This window comes from Spermophilus citellus, assembly GCF_964194105.1.
Source record: "Spermophilus citellus genome assembly, chromosome: 2".
Lineage (NCBI taxonomy): Eukaryota > Metazoa > Chordata > Mammalia > Rodentia > Sciuridae > Spermophilus > Spermophilus citellus.
Window position 1 is genome coordinate 139,339,169 of NC_138183.1, and position 27,547 is coordinate 139,366,715.

The window sequence follows — 27,547 nt, forward strand, 5'->3', positions numbered from 1 at the left end:
TATTGCTGAACTAATCTGATCTACTACTACTGCCAGATAGTGGTGACATTTTCAATATGACATGGTAAAATGATCATGACCTAGATTGAACATAAACATCAGTGACATCTCAACTTAAAGATCTTATAGACCCAGCTTCAATCTCCTCCAAAGTCTCCCTTTGAAGGGGTACCCAAGTTTATTACCATTTTTTTTTGTCTGAATTTACTGAGAAATAGAATATGTTTCTTTTCCTTGCTTGGCCAGGAAACGTTGTTACAGAATCAAGTGTGTGTACTACAATTGCTGAGAAAATGTGAAGAAAGGGAAGTCAAAGGAAGAAGGCATTATCCCCCTCCATTTCTTTCATATCACCCACCACACTTAAGGGCCAGGCCTGAATACATTCACAACTAATTGTTCCTAAACAATCAAATTAGTGAAAAAAAAAAGAGTAACTCAGGAAAGAGAAGATGAGGGCTTAACTACTAATAAGAATACCATATAACAGAAGACCTCTCAGAAGTGAGAAGTCGTAAGGAAGTAGAAGGATGTTATAAGAAGGATAAGGGAAGACTTTTCAAATGCCACTCAGGTTTGAGATAAGGTGTTCAGGCAGGTGATGGTAACATTGATTCAGGTAGAGATTGTGACTGAGTCATGTTTGGATGGGGGGGATGATGAGACAGGTTTAGGACTATTAGGGATAAGATGCCTGTGAGACATCCCATCAGGATGTCAGGTAGAATCTGGCACAAGGTGTCCAGCTCATGAAAGAGGTGAAAGACTTGGAAGTCATCACATACCAGTACTAGTTGATGCTTTGCTATTGGAAAGATCATCTAAGAGAAAGCTAAGGACCTAGTCATAGAGAATACATTGTCTAAACAAATTTAAGAAAGAAAATGAAGAAAGCGAATATGGCAAGGAGAAACCCAGGAAGAGTGAGAGAGAATCCAAAAAGGAAAATTTCTTGACTATCAAATGGCATGAGATCAAATGCCAGAGAAGCTGAAAAAAGCCCAGAGAATTTGGCAATGAAGAGATCCTCAGTGACTTTGTTGAGGACCTATGTGAGGGACGGAGGAAAGACTGCAGAATCAACAAGAGAATGAAGAAAGTTATTTGAATCCTCACAGGATGTGGATATATCTCAGTAATGGAGTTAGTGTATGAGTAAGGCCCTGGGTTCAATCCACAGCACCATCTAAAGCACTAATATTTAAATAAATAAATATTAAACAATGTAAAACAGACAAAAACTAATGTATAATGCACAGTGGTAACCTCTGTAAAGGATAATGGCTAGGATGGAGTGTAAGAGAAGCTTCTGAGGTATTATTAAGGCCCTTTTGGAAATTGGGGTAGCAGATATACAGATATACACATTACAAATATACATTAAGCTGTCTACTGAGATTTTCTGTACTTTATTTTATAGGCACATTTTACTTGCATAAAAATATATGTAAATAAAATACTTGTATGAGTATTGAAATTTTATTTTATTTTATTTTATTTCTTATATTTATCTTTTTTAAAATTTATTTATTTTTATTGGTTGTTCACAACATTACAAAGCTCTTGACATATCATATTTCATACATTAGATTGAAGTGGGTTATGAACTCCCAATTTTTACCCCAAATGCAGATTGCAGAATCACGTCGGTTACACATCCACAATTTTACATAATGCCCTATTAGTAGTTGTTGTATTCTGCTACCTTTCCTATCCCCTACTATTCCCCCTCCCCTTCTCTCTCTACCCCATCTACTGTAATTCATTTCTCTCCTTGTTTATTTTCCCATTCCCCTCACAACCTCTTATATGTAATTTTGTATAGCAATGAGGGTCTCCCTTCATTTCCATGCAATTTCCCTTTTCTCTCCCTTTCCCTCCTATCTCATGACTCTGTTTAATGTTAATCTTTTCTTCCTGCTCTTCCTCCCTGCTCTGTTCATAGTTGCTCTCATTATATCAAAGAAGACATTTGGTATTTGTTTATTAGGGATTGGCTAGCTTCACTAAGCATAATCTGCTCTAGTGCCATCCATTTCCCTGCAAATTCCATGATTTTGTCATTTTTTAGTGCTGCGTAATACTCCATGGTGTATAAATGCCACATTTTTTTATCCATTCATCTATTGAAGGGCATCTGGGTTGGTTCCACAGTCTAGCTATTGTGAATTGTGCTGCTATGAACATCGATGTGGCAGTATCCCTGTAGTATGCTCTTTTAAGGTCTTCAGGGAATAGTCCGAGAAGGGCAATAGCTGGGTCAAATGGTGGTTCCATTCCCAGCTTTCTCAGGAATCTCCATACTGCTTTCCAAATTGGCCGCACCAATTTGCAGTCCCACCAGCAATGTACAAGTGTACCCTTTTCTCCACATCCTCGCCAGCACTTGTTGTTGTTTGACTTCATAGTGGCTGCCAATCTTACTGGAGTGAGATGGTATCTTAGGGTGGTTTTGATTTGCATTTCTCTGACTGCTAGAGATGGAGAGCATTTCTTCATGTACTTGTTGATTGATTGTATTGAAATTTTATTATGTTGAACTCTCACCATTTAACATTTCAGCCTATGAAGCAGAGACTATTGTTATATCTGCTGCTGTATTATGTGACTCTCCAAGTTAATTACCAACATCAGTATTTGTTTTTCTCAATGTATTCACTGGATGTAGTTGTTAACCTTATAACCAAATGAATTATTTTTGTTTATTTAGCACTGCTAAGGATTGAACCCAGGTCCTGGCACATAGTAGGACACCATTCTATTATTGAGTTACAGCCCATTTCATTTTATTTCATATTTTCAGATAGGATCTCCTAACTTCTCCTGGCTCACCTCATATTCGAAAGGCAGATTTGAAAGCCTTCTCAGTAGCTGGGATTACTGGCCTGCACCACCAGACCAAGCTCAAATGAGTTATTTCTTAGTTGTTCACTATCTGCTGTATAAAGCAAATTATATGAACCAAGGTGGCCCTATCCTGGCATCCGTGGGTCTTATCCTCCATTACAACATAGACACACTCTGTGTCCGTCTCTATTTTAATCATATACCCATTTTCTGTTTGTAAAAAGGAGGGAATGGAGGAGGAGGAGGGAGGAGGAGGGGCAGGGGAGAGAAGGAGGGGGAGGTGGGAGGAGGAGGGGCAGGGGAGAGAAGGAGGGGGAGGCGGGAGGAGGAGGGGGAGGGGAAAGGGAAGGCAGAAAGAAAAGAAAAAGAAAAAAAGAAAAACAAGTTTTGGGTTGGGCACTCTTCTTGAATCTGGCTGTCAGGTCCCTGGATGTTTATTGCTGACTGGCAGGGGGTGCTGTGCCTTCCTCTTTCTGTCCCTTGGCCAACCAGGGAGAGGCCACCTGTGCCCTGGCCTGGGACCAGTGCCCCACTGTGGCAAAGCCGCATCCACGCAGTCCACTCTGCCTCCTCATGGCCTCCAAGCCGCTTCCTAGCCCCCTGCAGCCCTGAATGGGGAAGCTTCTCATCTTCCCAGGCAGCCGCTGGCGGTGAGTGTCTGGCACCAGGTCAGGGCCCTGGTGGAGTCATCTGGTCCTTGATCTGGAAGGGTCTCTGCTGCAGCTGTTGGCTGTATTCCTGGGTCCACAGACTGCACTGTCCTCAGAACTTAGGAGGGAAGGGCAGCCCGCAGGCCACCACTAAGGGATTGTGAGACAGGAATTTCTGTCTTTGTTGGCAAAACGAAAGTGAATCTAGTGAAGCTGTATTGCACTTCTTCTGTAGCCAGAAGGGAGGCCCAGCTCTGACCCTGTTAGGCTGGCTGGTTGCTTGAGAAAAGACAGGGACTGGTTCTTTTTCACATGTACCTGTTGTAGGCATGGACTAGAGTGCAGGGATTTTTCATTGGTTGGGTGTACATTTTCAAAGCATGAGTGCTGTTTTTGTATGCAAGCACTTCTGCCTGGACTAGTAGACTGTCAGTTTGGAGCCCAGGAGCATGTTTGCTCCTTGTATTGGTGCTATCTTGTAAGAAATCCTTGCCTTGTGATAGGAGGAGTCCTGGCAGTTGTTAAGAGAACACAACATGGGGAAAGTACAAATCATGTACAGTAACAAGTTAAAGAAAGGCCCTGGGAGTTTGCCTTTACCCTTTGCAGAGATTCCCCAACAGTTTCATTCTTTATCTAGTTTATCCTCAGACATATTAGGAGAAGGCATCCAGGCTTTAATGATGTATCTGGGTTTGAGGTCCATAAGATTGCTTGAGAGGGTGAGCAGCAGGAAGGAACACACACCACACTTTTAATGGCAGACAGGCTGTAAGTTAAGGTCCTGGGTGTGCCTTTCCTCTAGCTGGGGTGGAGGGCTGGGGTTGGGTCTGACTGTCTCATTTCCCCTCTCATAGTTCCTACTCTCTTAGTCTTAAGGGGGTGTGTTTTTCATGGGGATTCCCAACTGTCTCTGGGACACACTGGAAGGGAGCAGACCTGGAAGGGAGCCAATGATATTTGGGGAAATCCCTTCAGGAACTGCACAACACAGATGTTTGACATCATTGCTGACAGGAAACTACTTCTTTGGGTCTGTTTGGAAGGTCCAGCTTACTCCTTTGAAAGTTTATTTAAAGACTGTTGATGCTCTGTTTCTGAGCACATCCATCCTGAGACCTAAGCTCTTGGTCGCTTGAACCATTATTAAGTCAAGTGAGCAAATTTGTGTGGCAGGAAAGGAAGATCGATATTATGTGCTCTTTTTTTGTGAGAAAATAGCACACAGCTAGAATGAGATGACTGAGTTTGTATTGCTAGAGTCCTAGAGCAGAGCTTCAACTCTGGGAGTCCCAACAAATGAGGTGTGATCACTTGCCCCCAAAATCAAATGGAAAAATTAATTATTAAAAGCAGGAAAGGAACTTTAATCAGTGCAGCTACATGAGAAAGACAAAGGGGACCAGTGTCTCCAGCATTGTCTTCGGGATATTGACAAGAACTTCTAGGATCTACAGACAAGTGGATCAGAAAAAAGCATAGTCCATCTGTCTTGATCCAAATGTGGCCTGGATGATCATTAGGTCAGGACTAATCGGGTGGAGTCTTGTTGGAGACAGTAAAGTTGCTGTTGCCTGGGTGGCAGTTCTTATTCTCCATAAGATGTTTATCCATTAGACATGTTGGTCCTAGAATCCAAGTTGACTCAGAACAAAGGAGAAAGATGAAAAAAGGAGGCAGAGAATACATTTTTTAAAAAAAATCCTATGTTTAGTTACCCATTGGGTATTTGTAGGTTCCAGTGAAGTCTGGGTCCTTGTTACATTTGTAACACCTGCCAGTTTCACTTGAAAGTCAGCATGAAATACAAACTGACAATTAAAGGTTTGTGGGATGCCTTTTCAGAAAATGATGTGGTGGTGCAACTGACTCTGGGTCTTGTCGTGTGTTAGGTGTGTCTTGGTTCAGGTAAAACCTTACCTGTGTCCAAACATAGGGTTGATATTGGATGGACAAAAACTTACTGAGCATGGGCGTTACTATGGATGGAAGAGAAATTCATTAACATTATTTGAAAAGTATTGACAAATGTATTCTGTCTTTTACTTATTCCCAAGACACAAAGTTTCTTCACAAGTTTGGATGATTTGCTGAAGAGTTAGTGAGCTCCTGTTTGTAATTTTTCTGTGAATAGTTGTGAATATTGAGTTTTAATAACTAACTTTAAAAATTAACCAGCTTATTACAATGCACATTGAAATCAGTACTAAAAAACACAAATAATACAGAAAAATATAAGACAAATATTCAGGTTCTGAATTTCTAAAAGTATAAATAAGCATCCCCGATTTTCTAATCTGACAAAAGCCCTCCCCCTGATAAATTCTGACATAATGATCCCCCAGACCACAGCTTTCCCAAGACTCCTGCTCTCCCTTTGTCTACTTGTGATCTGAAGGCTCATAGTTAATACACCCAAAGACAGTGCTGAAATGTGGTCTCCTTTGTTTCCTGGTATAGCTGTACTGATTGAGGTGTAACTTTAATCAGTGTAGTCCAGTTGGGGTCCAAGTTCTTCATGTCCTGAACAAAGAACTGAGCAACACACACAGGAGTAGCAGGCAAAGCACAGATTTGTTGAGGTGAGGGTGGAAATGGCACTCTGTAAGGTAGAGTGGAGTGGACACAGCAAAAGAGGGAAGCTCAAGACCCGAGTGAGTAAAAATTAGTGTCTTGCATACTGAGCTGTGGGACATTGTTTTCCTTACCCCATTTGCTTCTACTGGTCATTTTATAACCACCGATTAGAATAGTGTTCAGTATTACTTTAGAAAACCTAATTAGAACACTGTCCACCTTACTCCCATTGGTTGTTTGAGAAGACCAATCCTGTGACATAAGTTTTCATGGCCATAAGACCTCCATGGTGGGAGATGGCATGATAATTGGACTTATAAATAGGGACAAGATGCCTCATCTCCCTGTATTGTCCCCCAGTGGCATTTTTCTTATACTCTGCCTCCATAATCTTGATGTCCCTAAATTCCTGCCCAATACCTGCTTTTTGCTATTACTTTTTTCTGTTTGGTTTTTGAGGCAAGTGCCCAGACTTGATTGATTGGGACACAAAGTCAGTCAGTTGTCAGATTTAGGATTCTGACAAGAAAAATTGCAACTACAATAAACCGTCTTAAGAAGCTCACTTAGATCATTCAGTGTTTTATGCATTATAGGTTAGCACCGAGGATGTTCCCATTATGGTTACTCAGTCTCCTCTATGTTCCCATGTGACACACACAAGATGTCTTCAAAAGTTAATGCCAGAAGTGTCTAGAAAGTTAATAAGGCTTTGAATCTCCCTCTGGGTCCATTGGAAGTTAGTGACTTACAAAGAAAGAGAAAGGACTACCCAGACCTGGTGGTGCATACTAGTAATCCTAGCTATTCAAGATAGAAGCAGCCTGATTTCACGTTCAAGGACAGCCTGAGCAATTTAGTAAGACTCTGTCTCAAAATAAAAACAAATGGCGGGAGAGCCTAGCATTTGTGAGTCCTTGGTTTCAATTCCCAGTAGAAAAAAAAAATGAGGAAATATAGGAAGCCAGTCTGAGAGATACCCAAACTTATCATATCTTCAGCTAAAGGTCAATTCCTTCTGCTTCCCTTTTCCAACAGCACTACCTCAATCATGCCCACCTTGCTTGTACTTTAGGGTGGGGAGAAGGGACGGCAGAATACTAAGAAGGAAGAAGAAAACATTATACTTTACCTTACCCTTTCCATGAGTTTGAGATGGCTTAAGATCTTTAGATCTTATATTGGCCAAATAATATTGTTATATTGTTTTCATGTATGGATACATAACAAAACCCCACCATTATGTATTACTATAATGTACCAATAAAAATATGGAAAATTTTTCAAAAAAAATTCTTTAAGTCTTTCGCATAATAGAAGGAAGTGGCCATTAATGAGCAACTGAATGCTACTGTGTGCATTTGTCATTTATAATCATTCCCATGTTCACTCTTAGCTTCCAGGTAGGAATTTTAGTCATCACATATGTATAGGAGGAATTTGAGAATTCCTAGGGTCACTCAAAGCTGGGACAAGTTAGGAGATAAAGGCAGAGCTCAGTGGTAGAGCACATGCTCAGTATGTACGTTGCCCTGGTTCTGTCCCTACCTTGTCTGTGTGCATGTGTGTGTGTGTACCCCCTCCCCCACACACACACATACAGCTTGGGTAAAGCTTTTCCTGGTAGGTGTTATGGTGCAATATTAATAGATAAGGAAGGTGAGAGTTCATTGGTAACAAAATACTGCTGAACTTTGTTAATGTGCACCATGTCTGTCTGTCCATCGCTATGTCTTTATTCCTCCATGTCTCACTTTGTTCCTATCATCCTCTTTTATTTTCTTCCTTCCTTCTCTTCTTCCCTTGCCCTAACCTGGTAGTGAGTTTATATCTCCCCTAGTTGTTCATAGAGCAGCTCATGTTGAAGGCCAACAAGGAGGAGGAAACGATAAGCTTCCTGCTCTGTGTCCTTTCTCAGTGTGCCAGAGACATCTCCACAAGCCTGATTTCTAGAGGAATCTCATTGTTCATGTCATTTGAATATCAGTTAATTACAAACATGCCATATTAACCAGGAAGGGAGATTTTTGCTATGTCATTCTTCACAAAACAATGTTTCATAGAATAAGCTTTGACTGGGCTGTATAGATTTTGATAAGGAAAACTTCAGGAACAATGATGGTAGATTAAGTCCAATACTACACTTCTAATACAAATATTGAAAAATGTTACTTGTTTTATATTTAATTTTATTTTATTAAGGAGGTGGTACCAGAGATTGAACTCAGGAAAGCTAATCACTGAGCCACATACCCAGCCCATTTTATTTACTTAAAAAAAATTATGTATGACAGCAGAATGCATTACAATTCTTATTACACATATAGAGCACAATTTTTCACATCTCTGGTTGTATACACAGTATATTCACACCAATTCATGTCTGCATACCTGTACTTTGGATAATAATGATTATCACATTCCACCATCATTAATAACTCCATGCCCCCTCCCTTCCCCTCCAGCCCTTCTACCCTATCTAGAGTTCCTCTCTTCCTCCAATGCTTTTTCTCCCTATTGCACTATAAATCAGCCTCCTATACCAAAGAAAATATTCAGCATTTGGTCTTTTGGAATTGGCTAACTTCACTTAGCATTACTTCTCTAACTCTATCCATTTACCTGCAAATGCCATGATTTTATTCTCTTTTATTGCTGAGTAATATTCCATTGTGTATATAAGCCACATATTTTTATCCATTCATCTGTTGAAGGGCATCTAAGTTGGTTTCATATTTAGCTATTGTGAATTGTGCTGCTATAAACATTGATGTAACTGTGTCCCTATAGCATGCTGTTTTTAAAGACTTTGGGGATATAGACCAAGGAGAGGGATAGCTGGATCAACCATTTTATCTCCTTTTTAAAAAACAGAGCCTCATTAAGTTACTCAGAGCCTCACTATGTGGCCGAGTTTATTTAATTTTGAAATAATTTTTGACTTAATGAAAAGTTTAAAAAAGTGGAAAATCTTCATAACATCTTGCATAATTAGAGTACAATCATCAAAACTAATAAACATCCATTGCAGACTACTATAGTATTATTAATTAGATTCATATCACTAATTAAATTATTTGTAATACATTAGTTATATACTTTATTCCAAGATTTATTGTCCCTCTACTACCCTTTTTCTCTTCAGGATCCAATCCAGTTTTTCACATTATAGTTCACTGCTATAGATCTAGTTTTCTCCTCCCTATAATAATTTTTCAGCCTTTTTTTCCCCTAAGATCTTGATACTGTTGAAGATACCAATTAGTTTATGGGTAGAAGCACCACATTTTATTTGTTTGATGTTTTCTCATGATCACCTTGAGGTCCTGCCTTCTGAGAAAAATACCACAGCAGCGAATGGCCTTCCCAGGCATCATATCAGGGGTGTGTGATGTTGGTGCCTCTCATTGCTAATGATGTCAGCCTTGGTGGAGGTGATGTTGGCCAGGAGTCATCATCTTCCCCTTGTAATGAAGACATATCTTGGGAGAAAAACTTGTATTATGTAAATATCCTGTTTGTTCTTAAACTTCCTCTGATGAATTTTGGCATCTACTTTTGGAACATGTTGTAAATGATATTATGTCAATCTCAGGATGGGTTTTTAAAAAATGGTTCATTTCTTCTACACTTTTATATTTTCCTGTAAGGAAGAATTTCCCCTTTCCTTCTTTTATTCAAATTTATATTAGTATTGACTCATGGGTATTTATTTTGTTTTATGGGTTGCAATCCATTATTACCTTTATTCGATTTGCTGTTCATATTGCATCGGCTTTTGCCACTAAAACCTCTTCTTTCAGACTTGCCCTGTGACATTTGTGTGTAATAGATTTGTGACTACTAAGTACATCACCCCTCTCTGCTGTTGGTCATCTTGTCACAGTGCCAGATTGGTGAGGCCAACCTTGGGAAAGGAAAAGAGAAAGAGTGATCATGACGGATAACAGATGTGAGTGGTGGAAACATGGGGTTCAGGGGGCAATTCTATAAACTGTGTTGACCCCCACGTGCTTTCTTTTTGAAAGCAATTTACCTGAAGCTCTGTCTGGCTGGTATTACCTTAAATTTTATCCACTACATAGGACCTGATTGTAGTTGGCAATTTGGATTCAGCCTTTTAAGGGTAAGGAGATCAATTTGCTAGCACTTTGGAATTTTTAAAAGTTCCCAGCTTATCTCAAATGATGACTTGTAAGTGTTAACAGAACAATCAGTGTACACATGAGCTGTTTATTTGTCACTAGTAAGAAGCCCAGAATATTTTATTAGCTTACGAGCTTGATTAAACTTCATCTTGACTAATAATTGACTGTATGTGAAGGGAAGATATAAAAAAACATCCTGTTCTTGAGATGTTTAAAATATTCTCAAATGAATTATGATATTTACTCCCTCTCTGTCATATTGGGGCAAGCCTGTGAGTCTGGGTCCTCATTCCAGAAATAAAGATTTTAGGCAATAGTTTTTGGCTCCCATGCTCTTCTTGCATGCTCAAAATACCCCTTAATATCCAAAACATTTGGGATACTACCTCTATTTTAGTTTTAATTTCAGTATCTGCTGACTGAATACACAGTGATAAATGAACTCAGTTAAAATTTAAATCCATATTTATTTTAGTCATAAGAGCACTGATGTTATTGATACTAGCAATTCTAGTCCTGCACACATAATGAGACACACATAATCCTTGCAGACCAGATTAGGCTGCTTACTCTTTTATAAAAGGCAAGTGATGTAAAAAGAAAAAAAAATGTATTTTATGCACTTTGATCAAACTCTGGAGAAGTAGCTATATTGCTTTTATGCTGGTGCCAAAAGAGGTTAACATTTATAGAAAAGATAGGTAAGCGATATAAGTATAACTAGGCTGTGTTTAACCAGAGACTGTGTCAGTTTTAATTTTCTTGACATCTATCTTCAGCCTGTGCGAGTTTTTATTCTCATGTGAAATTTAGGAGCTCTCTGTTTCAGAAGGACTGGGTTTAGATCCTGTGATGTAAAGCTTCTGGTAAATTCTAACTCAAGTATTCAGCTTGATCTTAGCCTATTCCTCTTGTTTTCCCCTTGGATCTCCTGATTCTACAAATTTCTAATCATCCCTCTTTGCTGTTGGTCATCTTGTTACAGTGCAGATTAGTGAGGCCAACCTTAGTAAAGGAGAAGAGAAAGGAGAAGAGAAGATGATGATGGATAACAGATGTGAGTGGTGGAAACATGGGGTTCAGGGGGGCAATTCTATAAACTGTGCTAACCTCCACGTGCTTTCTTGCCTAAGATTCATCAGTAAACAACATTTTATCTGCTGGAGAAATGCAGGGCCAAAGACTCCTTCCTGTTAATAAAAAGAACACAAGTTCTCTGAAGGAGGGATTTTGTGACTTCTATACAGGGCAGATTCCAGGACTCAATGAGACAGAATAATGGAGTATTACACAGCCATAAAGAAGAATGAAATTTTGGCATTTGCAGGTAAATGGATGGAACTGGAGAATATCATACTAAGTTAAATAAGCCAGTCTCTCCAAACCCAAGGCCAAACATTCTCTCTGATATGTGGATATTAATCCACAACAAAGGAGAATGGGGAAGGGAAGAATAGAAATCCATTGATTAGATAATGGAAAATGAAGGGAAGGGAGTAGGGAGGGAAATATCAAGGACAATAGAATTAATGAGACATACTTTCTTAGCCTTTTATTTGAATACACAATCACGGTATCTCAACATCATGTTCAACCTCAAGAATAGGATCCTAATTAGAATAAGTTATAGTCCCTGTATGTATAATATGCCAAAGTACATTCTTTGTTATGTTTATATAAAAAGAACAAATAAATTTAAAAAAGAAAATGTGATCTTAAATGACACTTCTTAAAAAAAAGAGAGAAAAATTAAAAGCAAAGCACACTATCAATAAAATTTGTAAGAACAAGTTCTAATTAAAACTGGACAGCATGGGCCAAAGTGACTCAGAGTTGCTTTGGATTTTTAACATATTGTTATAATATTAAAATGTCTCCTCATGGCAAAAGACCCTGTGCAGTGGTGACTTGATAGTCTAATGCAATCCTTCTATCAGTGAGAAGTCAAGAGGTGGACCTGGTGTGACTCTGGAAACTTCCCTGGATCCCCAATAAAACTAGAGGTCAGGAGGGCTGCACCTTCCCTCTCTTCTTTGAGAAGATCCATTGTCTCCTTTTTTCCCTGTCTCTTCTAATAAACTCATGCCTTAGCTATTCTGAGCAGCTCCTCTGAAATCTTTCCAGCACGATCACAAAGAACAAGTGACCAAAGACATCTAGAGGAATTTTGGCTCCATAGATGGCCTTGATCTCTAACAATGACTTTCCCTGGGGGTTTCATAAAAAGAGTGAAAAGAGGTGGGATTTGAGTTTGTTGAAGATCTTTCCTATTCCCAGAAAATATATGGATATTCCTCATTTTTAGTAACCTGTCCCCCTTCCTCATTATTTGTATCCTATATTTGTAACCTCTAGAGTCCAGAAACTGATTTATGAGTAAATATTCCCCTTCTTTATTTTTTGAACTCTGAATAAAACCATCTCTTAAACATTGATTTTCCATGGGATGAGCTTCCATACCTAGGAAGAAAAACACTACAATAATCTATCATCCCTAGAGAAGTTCTACAAATCTAATTCTTAAGGTGATTGCTCCTGACTTCTTGCTAGTGACTATAGTAGTTGTGGTTCATTGTGTTCATAGTAGTTGTGGTTCATTAGTCTTTTATTCTATATGAATCTTTGAGAATAGGGTGTGAGGAGATCCAAAGGGCTGAAATAACTAGATATTATGATATTAAGTGAAAATTCAATTTTCAAATGCAATTAATTTTCAAATACAAATATGATTTTTAGAAATTGTGGTTTTGCAATAAAAAGCTAAAGGAGATATTTCTGTTAATATTATTATTTTATTTACTTTAAATAGAGGAGACAGGCTAGAGCAAAGAGGCAAAAGTTCATACTCTATGACTGAACTCGAAGACCATTTTAATGCTAAATGGAATCATAATCTAAATACTGGCATACATGCTTAGGAATCTTTGCGACTTTTCTAGGAAAGGCCTAAGGGTGGGAATTCCTGGAAAGGTTATAGGTATTGGAATTGTTCTTGTTTTGTCTTCTTTTTTTCTTTATCTACCATTGCTATTGGAAATTTGGAATACAAAAATATGAATCTCACTTCAGGAATGAAGATGTTATGTTTTGATGAAAAATAATGTGAATTATCTTTAGAGATTAGATTTAATTCTTTGGATGAATCTCTTTTGTTTTGCTTGAAGAAATGGATTGCATTTAGCTAATAGAAGGCAGTAGGGGCATTTTCTTTTAGATTTTTCCCACACTTTCTAATTTTGCACATTTAATATTTTCAAACTGAAGTACACACCATTTTTGTTACTAGTACTGCAGGTTCCTGTGTTCCCCCAAAGTAAAATCAGGCAGGAATACTGTTTGGCAGGAACAAGGCTTTGATTCTTAAGCTCTAATATAGGGAAGGCAGCAGGTGGGAATGGGATTAACAGTCATTCAATAAGAAAGAGAAATACACAGTTTGTTGTTGGTTCTTTTTTTTTTGTGTGTGTGTGTGTGTGTTTAATTGCATATATAGGCAGGCAGAAACTCAAGTGATGTCATTTCATATAGAGATGCAGTCTTAGAGCCCACCTGGGCTCTTTGCATCATAGAAGAAGTAGTCTTCATGTGCTACCTGTCTCATTATCATATTAGGTCTCTGTTCTGTGATATAATTTTAATATGCTAGTAAGGAAATGGTTGTCATGGTTTATTCCAGTGACTAGTTTCCACATGGCTTTCTCCTCTTTAATTTAGGAAAGCCCTTAGTACTGTGTTAGAGGAAAGTACAATATTAATATGTATGCCTGTGCATCATTGATAGTTAGCTTTATAACTTTGCTTTTCTCAGTCTTCTGTTTCCTGATGTTTGCTGACCCCATAGTCTTAAGGACTGAGTGTGCTACCTCTTTTTCCTACTTAATTCTTTTTTAGAATTTTGTTATTTTTGAAAAAAATAGGGGCAGAGAGAAATTTCTTCATGGATGACATTGTCTTTTCAAAAACAAAGCTAGGTTTTTTGCAGGTAACATTTCAAACCTCTTGCACAAGACCAGTTCGAATTAATGTCTTACTCTAATTAAATATTTTAATGGGCCTTTGCAACTTATTTAGTGAAATGTTGTAAATCTACTTTATGAATGTAATATTCAGTTTTTGCTTTAAAGTATGGAGCTTCTTAACTCTTGGCTTGATTTACTTAATAATTTTCATAGTTAATTTAAAATTTTGCTAGAATTTAAATGACCATTAAGGAAATGATTTGCCATTGTGAAAAATTATGATGAAGTTTACTTTCTCAGCTGATTGAAGGTGCATAACAACCAAAAATATAAAGTCTAGAATTATAAATTCAGAGAGCTTTCTCCTGTGCTTGACTGCTTGACTAAGGTTGTATTCATAATAACAATGTTATAAACTCAAAAAAAATGTGGCACATGATGATGGTGTAGGCTATCCCTCAATGTAAGTTGTGTCATACTATGTTTTCAAGTACTATGCCAGGCACTTAAAACTCTCACCTGTCTTTTCCCTCCATTATGAGTTTTGGGTACTTTTTAATTATCAGAAAATTATTTGGCATCTAATTTTGAGTGTTTCATCTAATTGAGGATTCAAAGTTGTTTTTCCTTCCATTATGGATTCAAAGATTGTTCTCATCATAGTGATGTGGGCTGACTATTAGAAAGGAATCTAGTGCAGCACACTAGATTTAAAACAGAATTGATTTAAATATAGTAGCAAGGGTTTACAATCATATTTATATGGATTATCAACTTACATTGTTTCCCCTTCTACAGAAAGGCAGAATATGTCAAAATGTCTTCCAGTAATGACCAGGATTATATTCCATTTTTACAAAGAAACAACCGTGACCTCCCTGAGATGACCTCCAGTGATCTGAAGACATTTCCTGAAGGGGCTGTGTTAAGTTTCCATAACATCTGCTATCGGGAAAAAGTGAAGACTGGCTTTCTATTTTGTAGGAAAACAGTTGAGAAAAAATTACTATCAAATATCAAGTATGTATATGAACTTTTTAAAAGACCACTTTAATGACCTATCTCAGGCATCACAGGCTTTGCCTAATACCAATAAGTTACTGTGAGCATTTGTGTTTCAGTCTTTGTGCTGGTGTATAGACACATGCTTTCATTCCTTTTGACTAAACTAGGACTAAAATGATTCCATTTAGTGAATTAAAATTGACTCATTAAAATTGATTCATGAAATGCCGACAAGATTTTTTGTAGAAAGTAATGTCATTGACCACATGCATATTGAATAGTTGTTCAAACATACAGTGGGTATGTATATTTACCTTGCCCTTCACTTTATCCCTCCCCCCCCCTTTTTTTTTTTGTTGGAGCGTGGAGGAGTGTGGATTACAGACTTTACCCAGGGCTTTGTGCTCCCTGGGTCATCATTCTCCCCCTGAGCTACACTTCCAATTCCTCTTGCTTATCTTTTTTTACCTGGTAGACTACTGACTCAATATACTAAGGGTCTCCTCTATTCAAGAGATCACACTGAGTTTATGGCTTAGTTGTCTGCATCTCTACAAAGGAGGAGGCCATTGTTTTGTGCTTTGTTAGGCTTATAAAATGTAGTAAGTTTTGAAGCTTTTATTTTGTTTTTACTGTTACAAACATAGCAAGCATTGGTTTTCATGCTTATTCACATTTCTGGTTTTTTATTCATGAGAAGGTCATATTTTTCTGGCTGCAGTGTTTCCAAACTTTCTCCTATCTGCTGGACTCAAATAATCTCTGATGTGTGAAGGGTCACTCTCATTATCTTATTTTTGGTTTGTGTTGGATAACACTATCATTATTGAAAATGATGGCAATATTTCAAGAAAAGGCCATGAGAATCTTGGTTTTTCTTTGGATTTTTGCTTTTCTGTTCATTGTTTAAGAAGACAATAAGACAAAAATTGATCATGAGAATTTATTAATTTTCCCTACTTTCTTAGAATTTTATTTTGCTTAGTTTTTATCCATATCTAGCATTTGAGCTTTCTCTTACCAATGCTAAAATTATCAAAAAAGGGCTGAGTATGTAGCTCAATGGTAGAGTGCTTGCCTTGCATGCATGAGGCACTGGGATCAATTCTCAGCACTAAATATAAATCAGTAAAGAATAAAGGTCCATTGGCCACTAAAAAAAATATTATGAAAAAAAAATTCTCCATTCCAGCAGATGTGTGGATATCCTATAATTGTGAGGAAAATTCTTCACCCTGTTTGAGAGATTGGTCTGGTTATCTATTTTGAAATAATTTGAGATGTAAAGCTGCATGTGATAACCCTTTCATCAGATTTCTTAACTGTCCACACTGCACGGTTTGCTAACATTACTGTGTCTCATTTGTGTCCATTGTTACTACTGATTTTTGTGAGTCACTTGAGAGCACACTATCCACATGATACACCTTTATTCCTAGTTCTTTTAGTACTACTTTCTAGAAAGATGATTCCTGTCCTGTATAATCACTCAATTGTTTTCTGGTAGCAACCAAGAAATGATGTATCCTCAGAGTAAAGGCAGGAGAGGTCCTGAGGATCACTCTTCACTGTGTTCCTCACATAAGTGACTAACCACCACATCGTGTCTCTGCAGTCTTGTCCATCCTGGTACTTTCTAGTCCCATCCCACTCCAGGTGATGTTAAAACTGATCACCTGGTTATGTTGCTGTCTGTCAAACTTCACCATCAGATCACCATTTTCCTCTTTGTACTTGATTAATATGAATAGTGATACTCTGATATTACTCTTGAATCTTGTTGTTTATTAAACTTGAGTTTCATTCCACTGTGGTGACTCCTGTGTAGATCAGCAACCACTATGATCGTTGATAAAGGGTGAGTTCCTATTTTCATTGTCTCATAATTTGCATTCCAATTATAGGAAAAATCTTCATTCATCATTTCTCCTTTTAATTACTGTATAGACTCATGGATTGTATTTTTTTTTAAATTTCCTTTACTGGGGACTGAACTAAGAGTTACTATACCACTAAGCTACTTCCCCAGTCCTTTTATATTTTGATTTGAGACAGTATCTTGCTAAATTTTCCAGGCTGGCTTCGAACTTGCAATCCTCCTGCATCTGCATAAGGAGTCTTTGGATTACAATAGTGCACCACAGTGTCTAGTATGGATTTGTATTCTATACAATAACACTCAATTGTAATGCTTCATTAGTGTTATTTATCTTCATACTCCTATTGATGCTGATTTAGTCAGTAGGAAATTTTTCAAGACAGGTTAATTTTTTATTTTTTAACTCATCCCACCAATCTTAATTCTTTGGCATAGCAAGAAGTTCCAAATTTATTGTATACTTGCCTTCCCAGTCCTGGAATCCTCCAGTGTTCATTTTTGGAGAATGATATTGAGAAAACATGATCTGGGTGATTTGAACACTCATTGCTATTCAGGTGTCATTCCTCCTGTGCCTTCTAAATGGACAGACCTAGGGAGTGTATGTATGCAGGTACCTACACACATTGAATATGTCTGTTGCATTTGGTAGTATAGCCATTTGGACAATATCAATTCTGCCTATCCAAGAATATGGGATGTCTTTCTATTTTCTAAGTTCTTCAGTTTCTTTATTCAACATTGTGTAGTTATCATTGTAGAGGTCTCTCCCCTCCTTGGTTAATTTAATTCCCAGTACTTTATTTTATTTTTGAGGTTATTGTAAATGGAATAGTTGTCCAAAAAGGATCATGGTTTAAAGAATAATTGAAAGGAATTTAGAGGGACCTGATCCATCTTTTTATAAATATTGACTAATAATAACATCCTTCATAGACTAGACTTCTGTTAACCAATAAGTCTTTTTTCTTTGATTTGGTGCTTGTTTTCTGTGTGCAATTTCTTCAGTCTTCCTTGAGTGTATCATTGCAGAGTCTAAATAAATAGTACTGCATCTAAAGTAGAACGATAAATCATCATGCTTTTGTGTTTACAGTGGAATCATGAAACCTGGTCTCAATGCTATTCTGGCACACCAAAGTAGAGGGAAATCTTTGTGAGTATAACAGAAAATATGTCTCAACCACTTCTGTGTAGTTGTTGTGTGATTTTTAAAGATGACTTTTAAAAGTTTACTAGGGCATAACTAAACAATTGATATGGTGATGTTGGCCATATTAGAAGTGATTGGAGAGGGGAGAAAGGGAATAATGATAAAAGTGGGAGGATGGAGCTGAAAGAATAATTGAAGACAAGAATTCTTTTTTTTTTTTTTTTTTTTTTTTTTTTGTAAAGAAGCACATTGCCTGAGCTGGATCCACCAAATTCAGACAGCTAGAAACTCATTTGGGAAGACTGTGCTGGATCAGCCAACATGGCTTCGCTTATATACCTTTGGGTTTTCTTGTAACAACAACAACAACAACAAAAAGATGATGATAATTTAAACATATAAATAATTTTAGTTAAACCTCATATTTCTGGAGTAGTAAATTTTCTAAGTTTAGCAGAATATGAGAGATATGGCCTATAATGGAGGAGAGAAATCTGTAACATACATGTCCTTTTATAGGTTGCTAAATATCTTAGCTGCAAGGAGAGATGCATCTGGATTATCTGGAGATGTTTTGATCAATGGAGCACCTCAATCTGATAATTTCAAATGTAATTTGGGTTATGTGGTTCAGGTAAGAATTCGTAAAATTGCCTTTTTTGTTTCATCTGTATGAGCATACTCTTTACTTACAGCTTATTATGCTTCTAGTTGTTTATGTGACATGCTCACATAACCAATATTCATTCCACCAGCTTTCATAATCTTCCATCTCAAAAGTTAAATGGAAAAGCAACAAGGACTTGGAAAATGATCCTGTTGGACAATGTTATCAATTCTGGCTTGTGTATAATTTACAAGTGTCCACAGTTGTCCTTTTTACCCTTCTAGCATTTTTTCCTTTCCCTAGAAGATGTGTTTGCAAATCCTTGTACAAAGCAACCTGGCTGTATCTGGTTCTAGTGGGCATGATTACCTGGGCTCAAACCTGGTGTGCGGATTGAGAATGAAAATGACTTCCTTGGACCCTGCAGCTATCTTTATGTGGGTCACTGCAATTGGTATAGTTGAAAGTTTACTATTAGCTTGAACTTTACCTTGATTATGTTATTTTTATAGATCATGGATTAAGTTACATATACTGAAATATGACTGAGGAGATTAAAATGAGACAGAAGAAGACACATGTACAGGGAAAATTACACTCAACTTAGAAAATTAGTGAAAAAAAGTCCCAGAGAGAAGTCAATCCAGCCTGGAGCAGATTTATGATTAAGCATCTAAAATCATTACAGAGTAAAGAAACAAGTATGAAATAGGGAAAACTGAATGGAAATCTAATGATATTAAATATTATCACTAACAAATTTTAGGTATGATAATCATATTGTGGTTACGTTTTATATACACATAGAACTATGTACTATGATGTCTGGAATTTTCTTCAAATTATAGATGAGACAACACTGATCATGAGTTTATAATTACTGAAATTGAATTTTGAAGATGTGGAGTTTATTATATTATTCTGTCTATTTTTGAATATGTTTGGCAATTTCCTAATGGAAAGTAAAAATAAAACATTTTTTGGTAAAAGGAAAATGTTGATTCCTGATTTCAAAAATAAAAAAAAAAATTGCATTTAGGATGAAATCGTGATGGGCACCCTGACAGTGAAAGAAAACTTACTGTTCTCAGCGGCTCTTTGGCTTCCAATGGCTATGACAAATCATGAAAAAAATGAAAGGATCAATAAAGTCATTGAAGATTTAGACCTGGATAAAGTAGCAAATTCCAAGGTAGTGTGAAAAAACCTGATAGTATCATAACCATGAAAGATGCCCTCCTGTGTAGATGCTATGACCTAAATGTGTGTTCCCCAAAATGTGTGGGGTCAAAAGTGGCTGCTTTCTGTAATGATGAGAACAATGACTACTTACATACTATGAAGGTGGAAATTAAGTGGAAAAATACTCTTAATAATGGTTGTATCCTAGGAATGGAGTGTGGTCTGGTGTGGGGAGTGTTCCTCACAGGACCCTTTCCACCCTCATTGTTAAGTCATGGCTCATTTGATGTGTTTGAACTAACCCTTCTTCCTGTTTCTCTTCCTGCTATTAACTGCTGTTTTCTTTCTCTTCCTCCTGGGACCTTTGTTCCATGACTTTTTTGAGGTGAATTTCTGGAATCGATAAATGACAAGAATCCAAGGATTATTGCTTTGTATGTTTAATTTTTCTTTCAAAATTGTATTTTGTCAAATTATAATTTACTTTTAATTCATATAGTCACCAAGAATTTTTGGAGCCTTTCTTTGTCAGTTTTCTTATCCCCACCTCACTCTCTCCTTTCTTTCCTTTCCTTTGCCAGTCCTATTTCCAGATCTCTATTCCAGGCTTCTTTAGCTTTGAGAGGTACAGTTGTGAACAGTGTGACAAAGAGTGAAGTGTGACAAACAGTTAATGCCTACTTAGGCATCAGAGAGAAAAATTGAGTGGAATGCATCAACTTAACACTATTGAACAGTTGAACAGTCTGTAGGCAGGGATTGCTGAGCAGACATTTGAAGATGTGTGTGATAATGAGCTACTTAGACTGTAAATGGTTCACCTCCTTAAGAACTCCCCGACTTAGAAGCAATGAAAGTTGGGGTTCTACTGGCTGATGCTTCCTGTATTATTGTGGATATTCTTGCATGTGAAATGTATTTGTTATGGAAGAATAACCCTAGGATGACACTATTTACCATTTATTTTTTGTGTACTTAGTGATTGAGTTGTCTTTGCTTTTCATCTGTTTATTGACTTGACTTTTGAGTTTCTTCTGTGGGATTCTACTCTTTTCTTTAACATTAAGCACTCGCAGCCTTAAATTTCTTGCTTATGTTTGCTGGAAAAATATGCAGAGGTAGTCACTGACTGCCTATATTCAAATAATCTAATTGAATTCCATAGTTCAATTTTTTTTTTTATTTTTGGCATTTGCAGATAAATGGATAGAGTTAGAGAAGATAATGCTAAGTGAAGTTATCCAATCCCCTCAAAACAAAAGCCAAATGTTTTATCTGATATAAGGAGGCTGATTCATAATGGGGTAGGGAGGGGAAGCATGGGAGGAACAGACAAACTCCAGATAGGGCAGAGGGGTGGGAGGGGAAGGAAGGGGGAATGGGGTTAGAAATGATGGTGGAATGTGATAGACATTATTATCCAAAGTACATGTATAAAGACACAAATTGGTGTGAATATACTTTGTATACAACCAGAGATTTGAAAAATCGTGCTCTATATGTTTAAGAAGAATTGTAATGCATTCTGCTGTATATATAAATTTTAAAAAGTTAATTAAAAACAGAAAAGATAGTCTCCTTACTATAATGTGATCGTTGAATCATTAATAGAAGAGTAAATTCCTAATTCTATTCCCTTAGATTTCTCAGTTGTTAATATCTTCTTCCTTAGTTACTATAGCTATTTCTTACTGAAGTATTTTATAGAAATTATATATATATATAAAATATTTTACCTCTTGTTATGCATCTCCAACAAACCAGAACGTTGTCTTCCTTGTTTTAATACCATTATCAACTAACACAATGAGTAATGTATTTACATCATCATCTATATGGAGTTCATATTAATTTGGACACATTTTCTAAATTGTGTCCAAATGTCTTTTATGGTTCAATTGTCAATAGCACCCTTGTTTGAATCCTGTTAAGAGACTCTTTGGGAACTCTGAATTTCATAATTGCTTCTAACTTTCTGCCTACCTAAAACCTTCCTTCTCTACTCACACACAGAATGACATTGACTCATTCAAATGAGTGAGCCCGTTGCCCTGTTGAACAACCTGTCTTCTTTTAAGTCTGAAAAGGTAAAGTAGAAATTCTGCATTCAGTTAGGGCATGGACAATGTCAGTATGGAAAACCTTGTAGAAACTGAAAAGGTGCCAGTGTGGTATGGTAGATAGTGAACATTTCCTGGCTCTAAATGTTCCTATTTTTGGTAAGTCCACTTGGGGACTTTTGGTGAAAACAGTGTGGGAAGTTGTTAGAAGTCTAATAAATCACCATAAAGTTTTCCCCTTTTCCTCTCCTATTTTTCTCTCCCATTTTAGGCTATAATTTCACTATGTCAGGGCAATGACTCTTCATGTTCTAATAGACTATCTTAAACCTAAATATACTTAAAAACATGCAGGACTGTTCAAAGCATGGGCTTCATATCCAGTCTCGGCACTTACTTAGCAGCTCTGCTCTGACCCTCAGTTTATTCACTTTTAAGAGAAACTTCTTTCTTCTCGCCCATGTTCATTTATTTGTTGCTCACAATAATTAGGACAATGAGATAAAGTATTTCTGTCAGGACTGTTCAACAATCATACTGACTGTGCCATTCTTGCTGATAATGTAATAATAATCTGTGCTTTAGGTTTTATCTAGGGGAGAAAGAAAAAGGACCAGGATAGCAATGGAGCTGATCACAGATCCTTCCATCTTGTTTTTGGATAAACCAACAACTGGTTTAGATTTGAGCACTACAAATGCTGTTCTTTTGCTCCTGAAAAGGTAAAGTTCTTTCATTTATTCAATATATGATTACTTCTGTTTACCATATATTCTTGGTTCAGGGAAATCAGAATACATCGCAGGCTTTCTTACTTCTTTGTTAGAGGGAAATTATAAACAAACAAAAAAATGTTATCGAGATTGATGAAATAAGAATGTAGGGAAGGAAAGTGGTAATGGGGTTGGGAAGCTGTTTTAAATAGTAGGAGGGTCAGGGAAGACCACAAGCATGTGACAGGTGAGCTGGAGTGAGACCTGATGTATTTGCAGAAAAGAGTTCTGGGTGGAAGGAGCAGCCAGTGGCCCTGAGCAAGAGCATTCCTGGTGTGTGTGGAACATCAGAGAGACCACAGAGACAGAACCTAGTAGATAAGGGGAAAGGAAACTGGGTGATTTTGGTGTAAAAACAGAATACCACAGACTGGAGGCAAACAACAGAAATTAATTTCCTTCTAGTTCTAGAGGCTGAAAGTTGATATCAAGATGTTCCACAAGGTTGTTTTTCCAAGGCCTCTCTTATTGGCTTGTAGATGATCATCTTCTCCCTCTGTGCCAGTTTCTAATCTCCTCTTAACTGGACACCAGTGAGTGAGGACCTTCAAGGTTCTCATGCAATCATAATGACCAATTTGAAGACACTTATCTCCAAAAGTAGCCACATTCTGAGAAACTGGGGGTTAGGACTTTAACATGTGAGTTTTGGGGAAGCCAGAATTCATCCATTCACAGTTAGAAATGATGTGAGATGAAGTTGGGCTGGCCTAGCTCTCCTAGGCCAGTGTTAAATATATGGCTTTCTATTCTTTTTGCTAGGGACATGGGGTCATTTTTTGTCTTATTAAAGATACAATAAGCTTTCATTTGCCATTCTAGAATTGGGAACAATGAATGTTCAATGAACTGAGCAAAGGGGGTTGGCTTTATAGGAAGAAAAGGGCAGAAGAAAGAAGAGAACATATAGCAGAGAGGTTATTAGAAAGTTACTTTCCTTAAGGGGTTAAACAGAGGGGCCTTCCTTGTAATGCAACTCAGGTAATATAGAGCTCTTATGATTGGTTACTGAGAATCTGATTTTGGAAAACAGACCCATTTAAATCTAGTTTGATTACCTTTTACTTAACACAAAAGACTCATGGAAGCATTTTGAGCATATTAGAGCAGGGCAATGGCTATAGGGAAGGCTGTGAAGTTTGGATAGGATGAGTGAAGGACTCTAAGAAGGAACTGTTGAGGCAGGATGGGGTCTGGACTAAGGTGCCCATGCTGCAGTGGTGAGGAGCACAGGTTCTGAATCTGTTTGAGGCTGGAAAAAACAATCAGTTTGGGAAGTGGACCTGGGCTTTGAGAATTGAGAGAATGATGCCTGAGATTTGGGGCCTATTAAGAGGAAGAATTAAGCAAAAGAAATGACAATAGCTTTTATTAAGAAGTAAGAACTGGGGCTGGGGATGTGGCTCAAGCAGCAGCGCGCTCGCCTGGCATGCGTGCGGCCCGGGTTCGATCCTCAGCACCACATACAAACAAAGATGTTGTGTCCGCTGATAACTAATAAATAAATATTGAAATTCTCTCTCTCTCTCTCTCTCTCTCTCTCTCTCTCTCTCTCTCTCTTTAAAAAAAAAAGAAGAGAGAACTGTGGAGCTGGGCATGGTGGCATATGTCTGTAATCCCAGCAGCTTGGATGCTGAGGCAGGAGGGTCATGAGTTCAAAGCCAACCTCAGCAATTTAGTGAGGCTCTAAGCAACTCAGTGAGACCTGTCTCTAAATATAATACAAAAAGGGACTAGGGATGTGGCTCAGTGGTTAAGTGCCCTTGAGTTCAATTCCCAATAACAAAAAGAAAAAAAAATGCAAGACTGTGAAAGTTTATAGGAAACAACATTTCAAAAGTTAACTTTTAAATTCATTTGAAAGTATAAAAAATAATTTCAAAATTATAAGATGGCTCCAAGAATATTACAAATAAAATCCACTCTTCTCCCCTAGACTCTCCAATTGTTACATTTTACTGCATTTTCTTGCCCTCCATGTCTCTGCTCACCATTACATAGATTTTTTTTTACTTTACATCATCCTCTATCACTACTTAATACTCCTTAGTTTAAACTCCAAGATATAAAGACACTATACCATATCAACCTCCCAGTGAGGAACTTAACAATGACAGCTTCACAATTATTGAGTCCTTCAACTCCAGTCAGATGTCACAAGCTCACCCTGCTTTCTTTCTCTCTCAGGATTCTGAAGAAACACATATTTCCTGGATGTTTCATTTTTTCCCCTCTAATCTGGAAGAGATGCTCAGTCTTTCTCTGGCTCTCATGTGGTTGAGTTAGGACATTTCATGAGTGACCTTCAGATGGTCTATTACAGTTGTTTAGGCTGACTCAGGCATGAAACCATGCTGAGTTCCCAGTATAACACACCTGAGCTTCACCCACCACAGCTGGTGTACACCTCCATCATCTGATCACATTGGTGTCTGCTGGACTTCTCTTCTGATAAATTACTGTTTTCCCCACACTGGAATAGATTAGTATATTATTGGGAAATAAAATAGACTATTTAGTGCCAACTTCTATTCCTCATCAAATGTCCCCCACCAATTGTAGATGCACCCAAATCTCCTGCTCTTGTGGTAGCTGCCTAACATGTAATTGTTGACAGCATATCTAAGAAAGAGGTGTTTCATCTTCCCTATTCATTTCCCATATGATTCAGTGAGTCAGAATCTCTATTACTCCCTGTTTTAGTGATCAAGTTGATCCTGATTGGGCCTATTAGAGTTCATTCAATGTGGCTTTTGTGTTCCTTTGACTTCTCCCTAATCATTTGTCCAGCATTTCTTTCCTTTGTGGTCATTATGATGTTCCATGCTCATGTTGTACTATATCAGCCATTTGTAGAAGGTGCCCTTGGTTAGAAACCAAGATCTGGTTGTTTAGTGCACTTACTATTGGAGTGGCTTAGCTTCTAGTGGCATTGCCTTTAGTAGACAAATCTAGGAAATATACATGTGTAAGTGTGTGTGTGTACACACATATAAAGTAAAAATCTGATTCTATATTCTATTTGTTCAGATAATAATTATAAATATACTTACATGTGCATTTATGAGTCTCTGTGTGATTTGCACATTGTATGTACCCAATCTGCCACTGAGCAACATTACCAACACCTACATGTGAATTTCTGATAGTCACAAATAAACATACATCTGCAAATGTTGATATTTCTTTTAGCATTTAATGTTATCATTAAAATCCCATGAATTCATAATAATATTCCTAATTCCAATCTAACAATTCAGTGTATTTTAAAATATTTTTTTAGTTGTAGATGGACAGCTATACTTTATTTTATTTATTTATTTTTATGTGGTGCTAAGGATCAAACCCAGTGCCTCACTCATGCTGGGCAAGTGCTCTGCCACAGAGCTACAGCCCTAGCCCCCTTCAGTGTTATTTTAAATTTTGTCCTTTCAATCTTTGCAAGTCACTTTAGACAGTGAGAAATATGGCCCATTATCTCAATATATTTGCTTATTTTCTCAGTTAAGTAATTTAATTGTTTAATGCAATCAGTATCCCAGTTGCTTTGGTCTACCACCTCTGGAACCCCTCTGCCTCATATATTAAGCTGCCAGTCACACCACCTTCATGGCTCACCCTCTCTATCACTATGTCACTTCCTCTGGTGCCCATGCCCCCATAAGCAAGGTTCTGTGCTAGCAGAGAAGAAACAGAAAGATGCAAAGATGGATTATTAAACATGTTCATTTTGAAATGTAAAGTGCACATACAAGTGTAGATGCCAAGTTATGGGTCTAGCCTTCTGGTACCATTTCAGAATATACCCAAGATATTTTTATTATTTAGAAATATGTTAATGATGTTTATTAGCAAATGATGGATTGATACAAAATATATAACTGCTTTCTTTATGCTTTGCACTACGTAGCACACAAGCATGCTGCCTACTTCAGGGAGCTCCAATTGGTCATTCTAAATGACTTATGTGTATTCTTATCATCAATGGTCTAGTTATAATGCACATTCTATTTCTTTAGTCTGAGATAGAGCCTAAGATTCTCCACAGGAGAATCAAACAGGGGATTCTGATAACATTGCCACTGGTCCTCAGACAACATTTTGGGAAGCAGGGCTGTCATGCAATTATGCTTCCTGCTTCTAGTCCAGCTCCCTATTACCTGCTGGCTACAGTTGTGTTTTTTGAGTGAAGACTTAATCATCCCTTTTTTGGGGGATCTCTTTAGTTATTTTCTTCATCCAACATCTAATATCTCACTATCAAACACACACACACACACACATAAGTCCTGCTTTGTAAAAAAAAGAGCTTCTTTTAGTTTCCAAAATAAGCATTTTTAAAATTTCATGCTTTGTTTATTTTTTTCTCCAAGAATGAGCTGTCTTCTATTCTTAGATCACTCCTGTTGAGACTTTTGATGTTCTACTAGTATTATCTTCATAATGGGATGTAAGTCTCCTATTTTGCTTAAATGGAACCCTCATCTAATTCTATTTCCCATTGTACTGAAATTATTGGCCTACTGGCTTGATTATCTTTGAGGCAAAGCATCTTTCCACACACAGTTAACATATACTAGGTGCTTCTCAAGTATGCATATTCAAGCTGTCTTCTCATAATTTTTTTTATTCTTGGTCGTTCAAAACATTACATAGTTCTTAATATATCATATTTCACAGTTTGATTCAAGTGGGTTATGAACTCCC

The 27,547-nt window shown here is 37.4% G+C and overlaps 1 protein-coding gene across 1 annotated transcript in view; it reads left to right on the forward strand.

Moving 5' to 3' along the window:
* Positions 1 to 3,425: 3,425 nt before the first annotated feature.
* The window catches only part of LOC308642400 (broad substrate specificity ATP-binding cassette transporter ABCG2-like), a gene marked incomplete at its 3' end in the record, with an annotated part of 36,360 nt that continues 12,238 nt past the window's right edge, over positions 3,426 to 27,547 (forward strand). The window contains exons 1-6 of the mRNA XM_081281279.1: positions 3,426 to 3,497; positions 14,980 to 15,201; positions 18,162 to 18,221; positions 18,738 to 18,852; positions 19,865 to 20,020; positions 22,653 to 22,789. Of these exons, the coding sequence (XP_081137405.1) occupies positions 3,460 to 3,497; positions 14,980 to 15,201; positions 18,162 to 18,221; positions 18,738 to 18,852; positions 19,865 to 20,020; positions 22,653 to 22,789 (728 nt within the window). The 5' untranslated portion in view covers positions 3,426 to 3,459. The remainder of the gene's footprint in view (positions 3,498 to 14,979; positions 15,202 to 18,161; positions 18,222 to 18,737; positions 18,853 to 19,864; positions 20,021 to 22,652; positions 22,790 to 27,547) is intronic.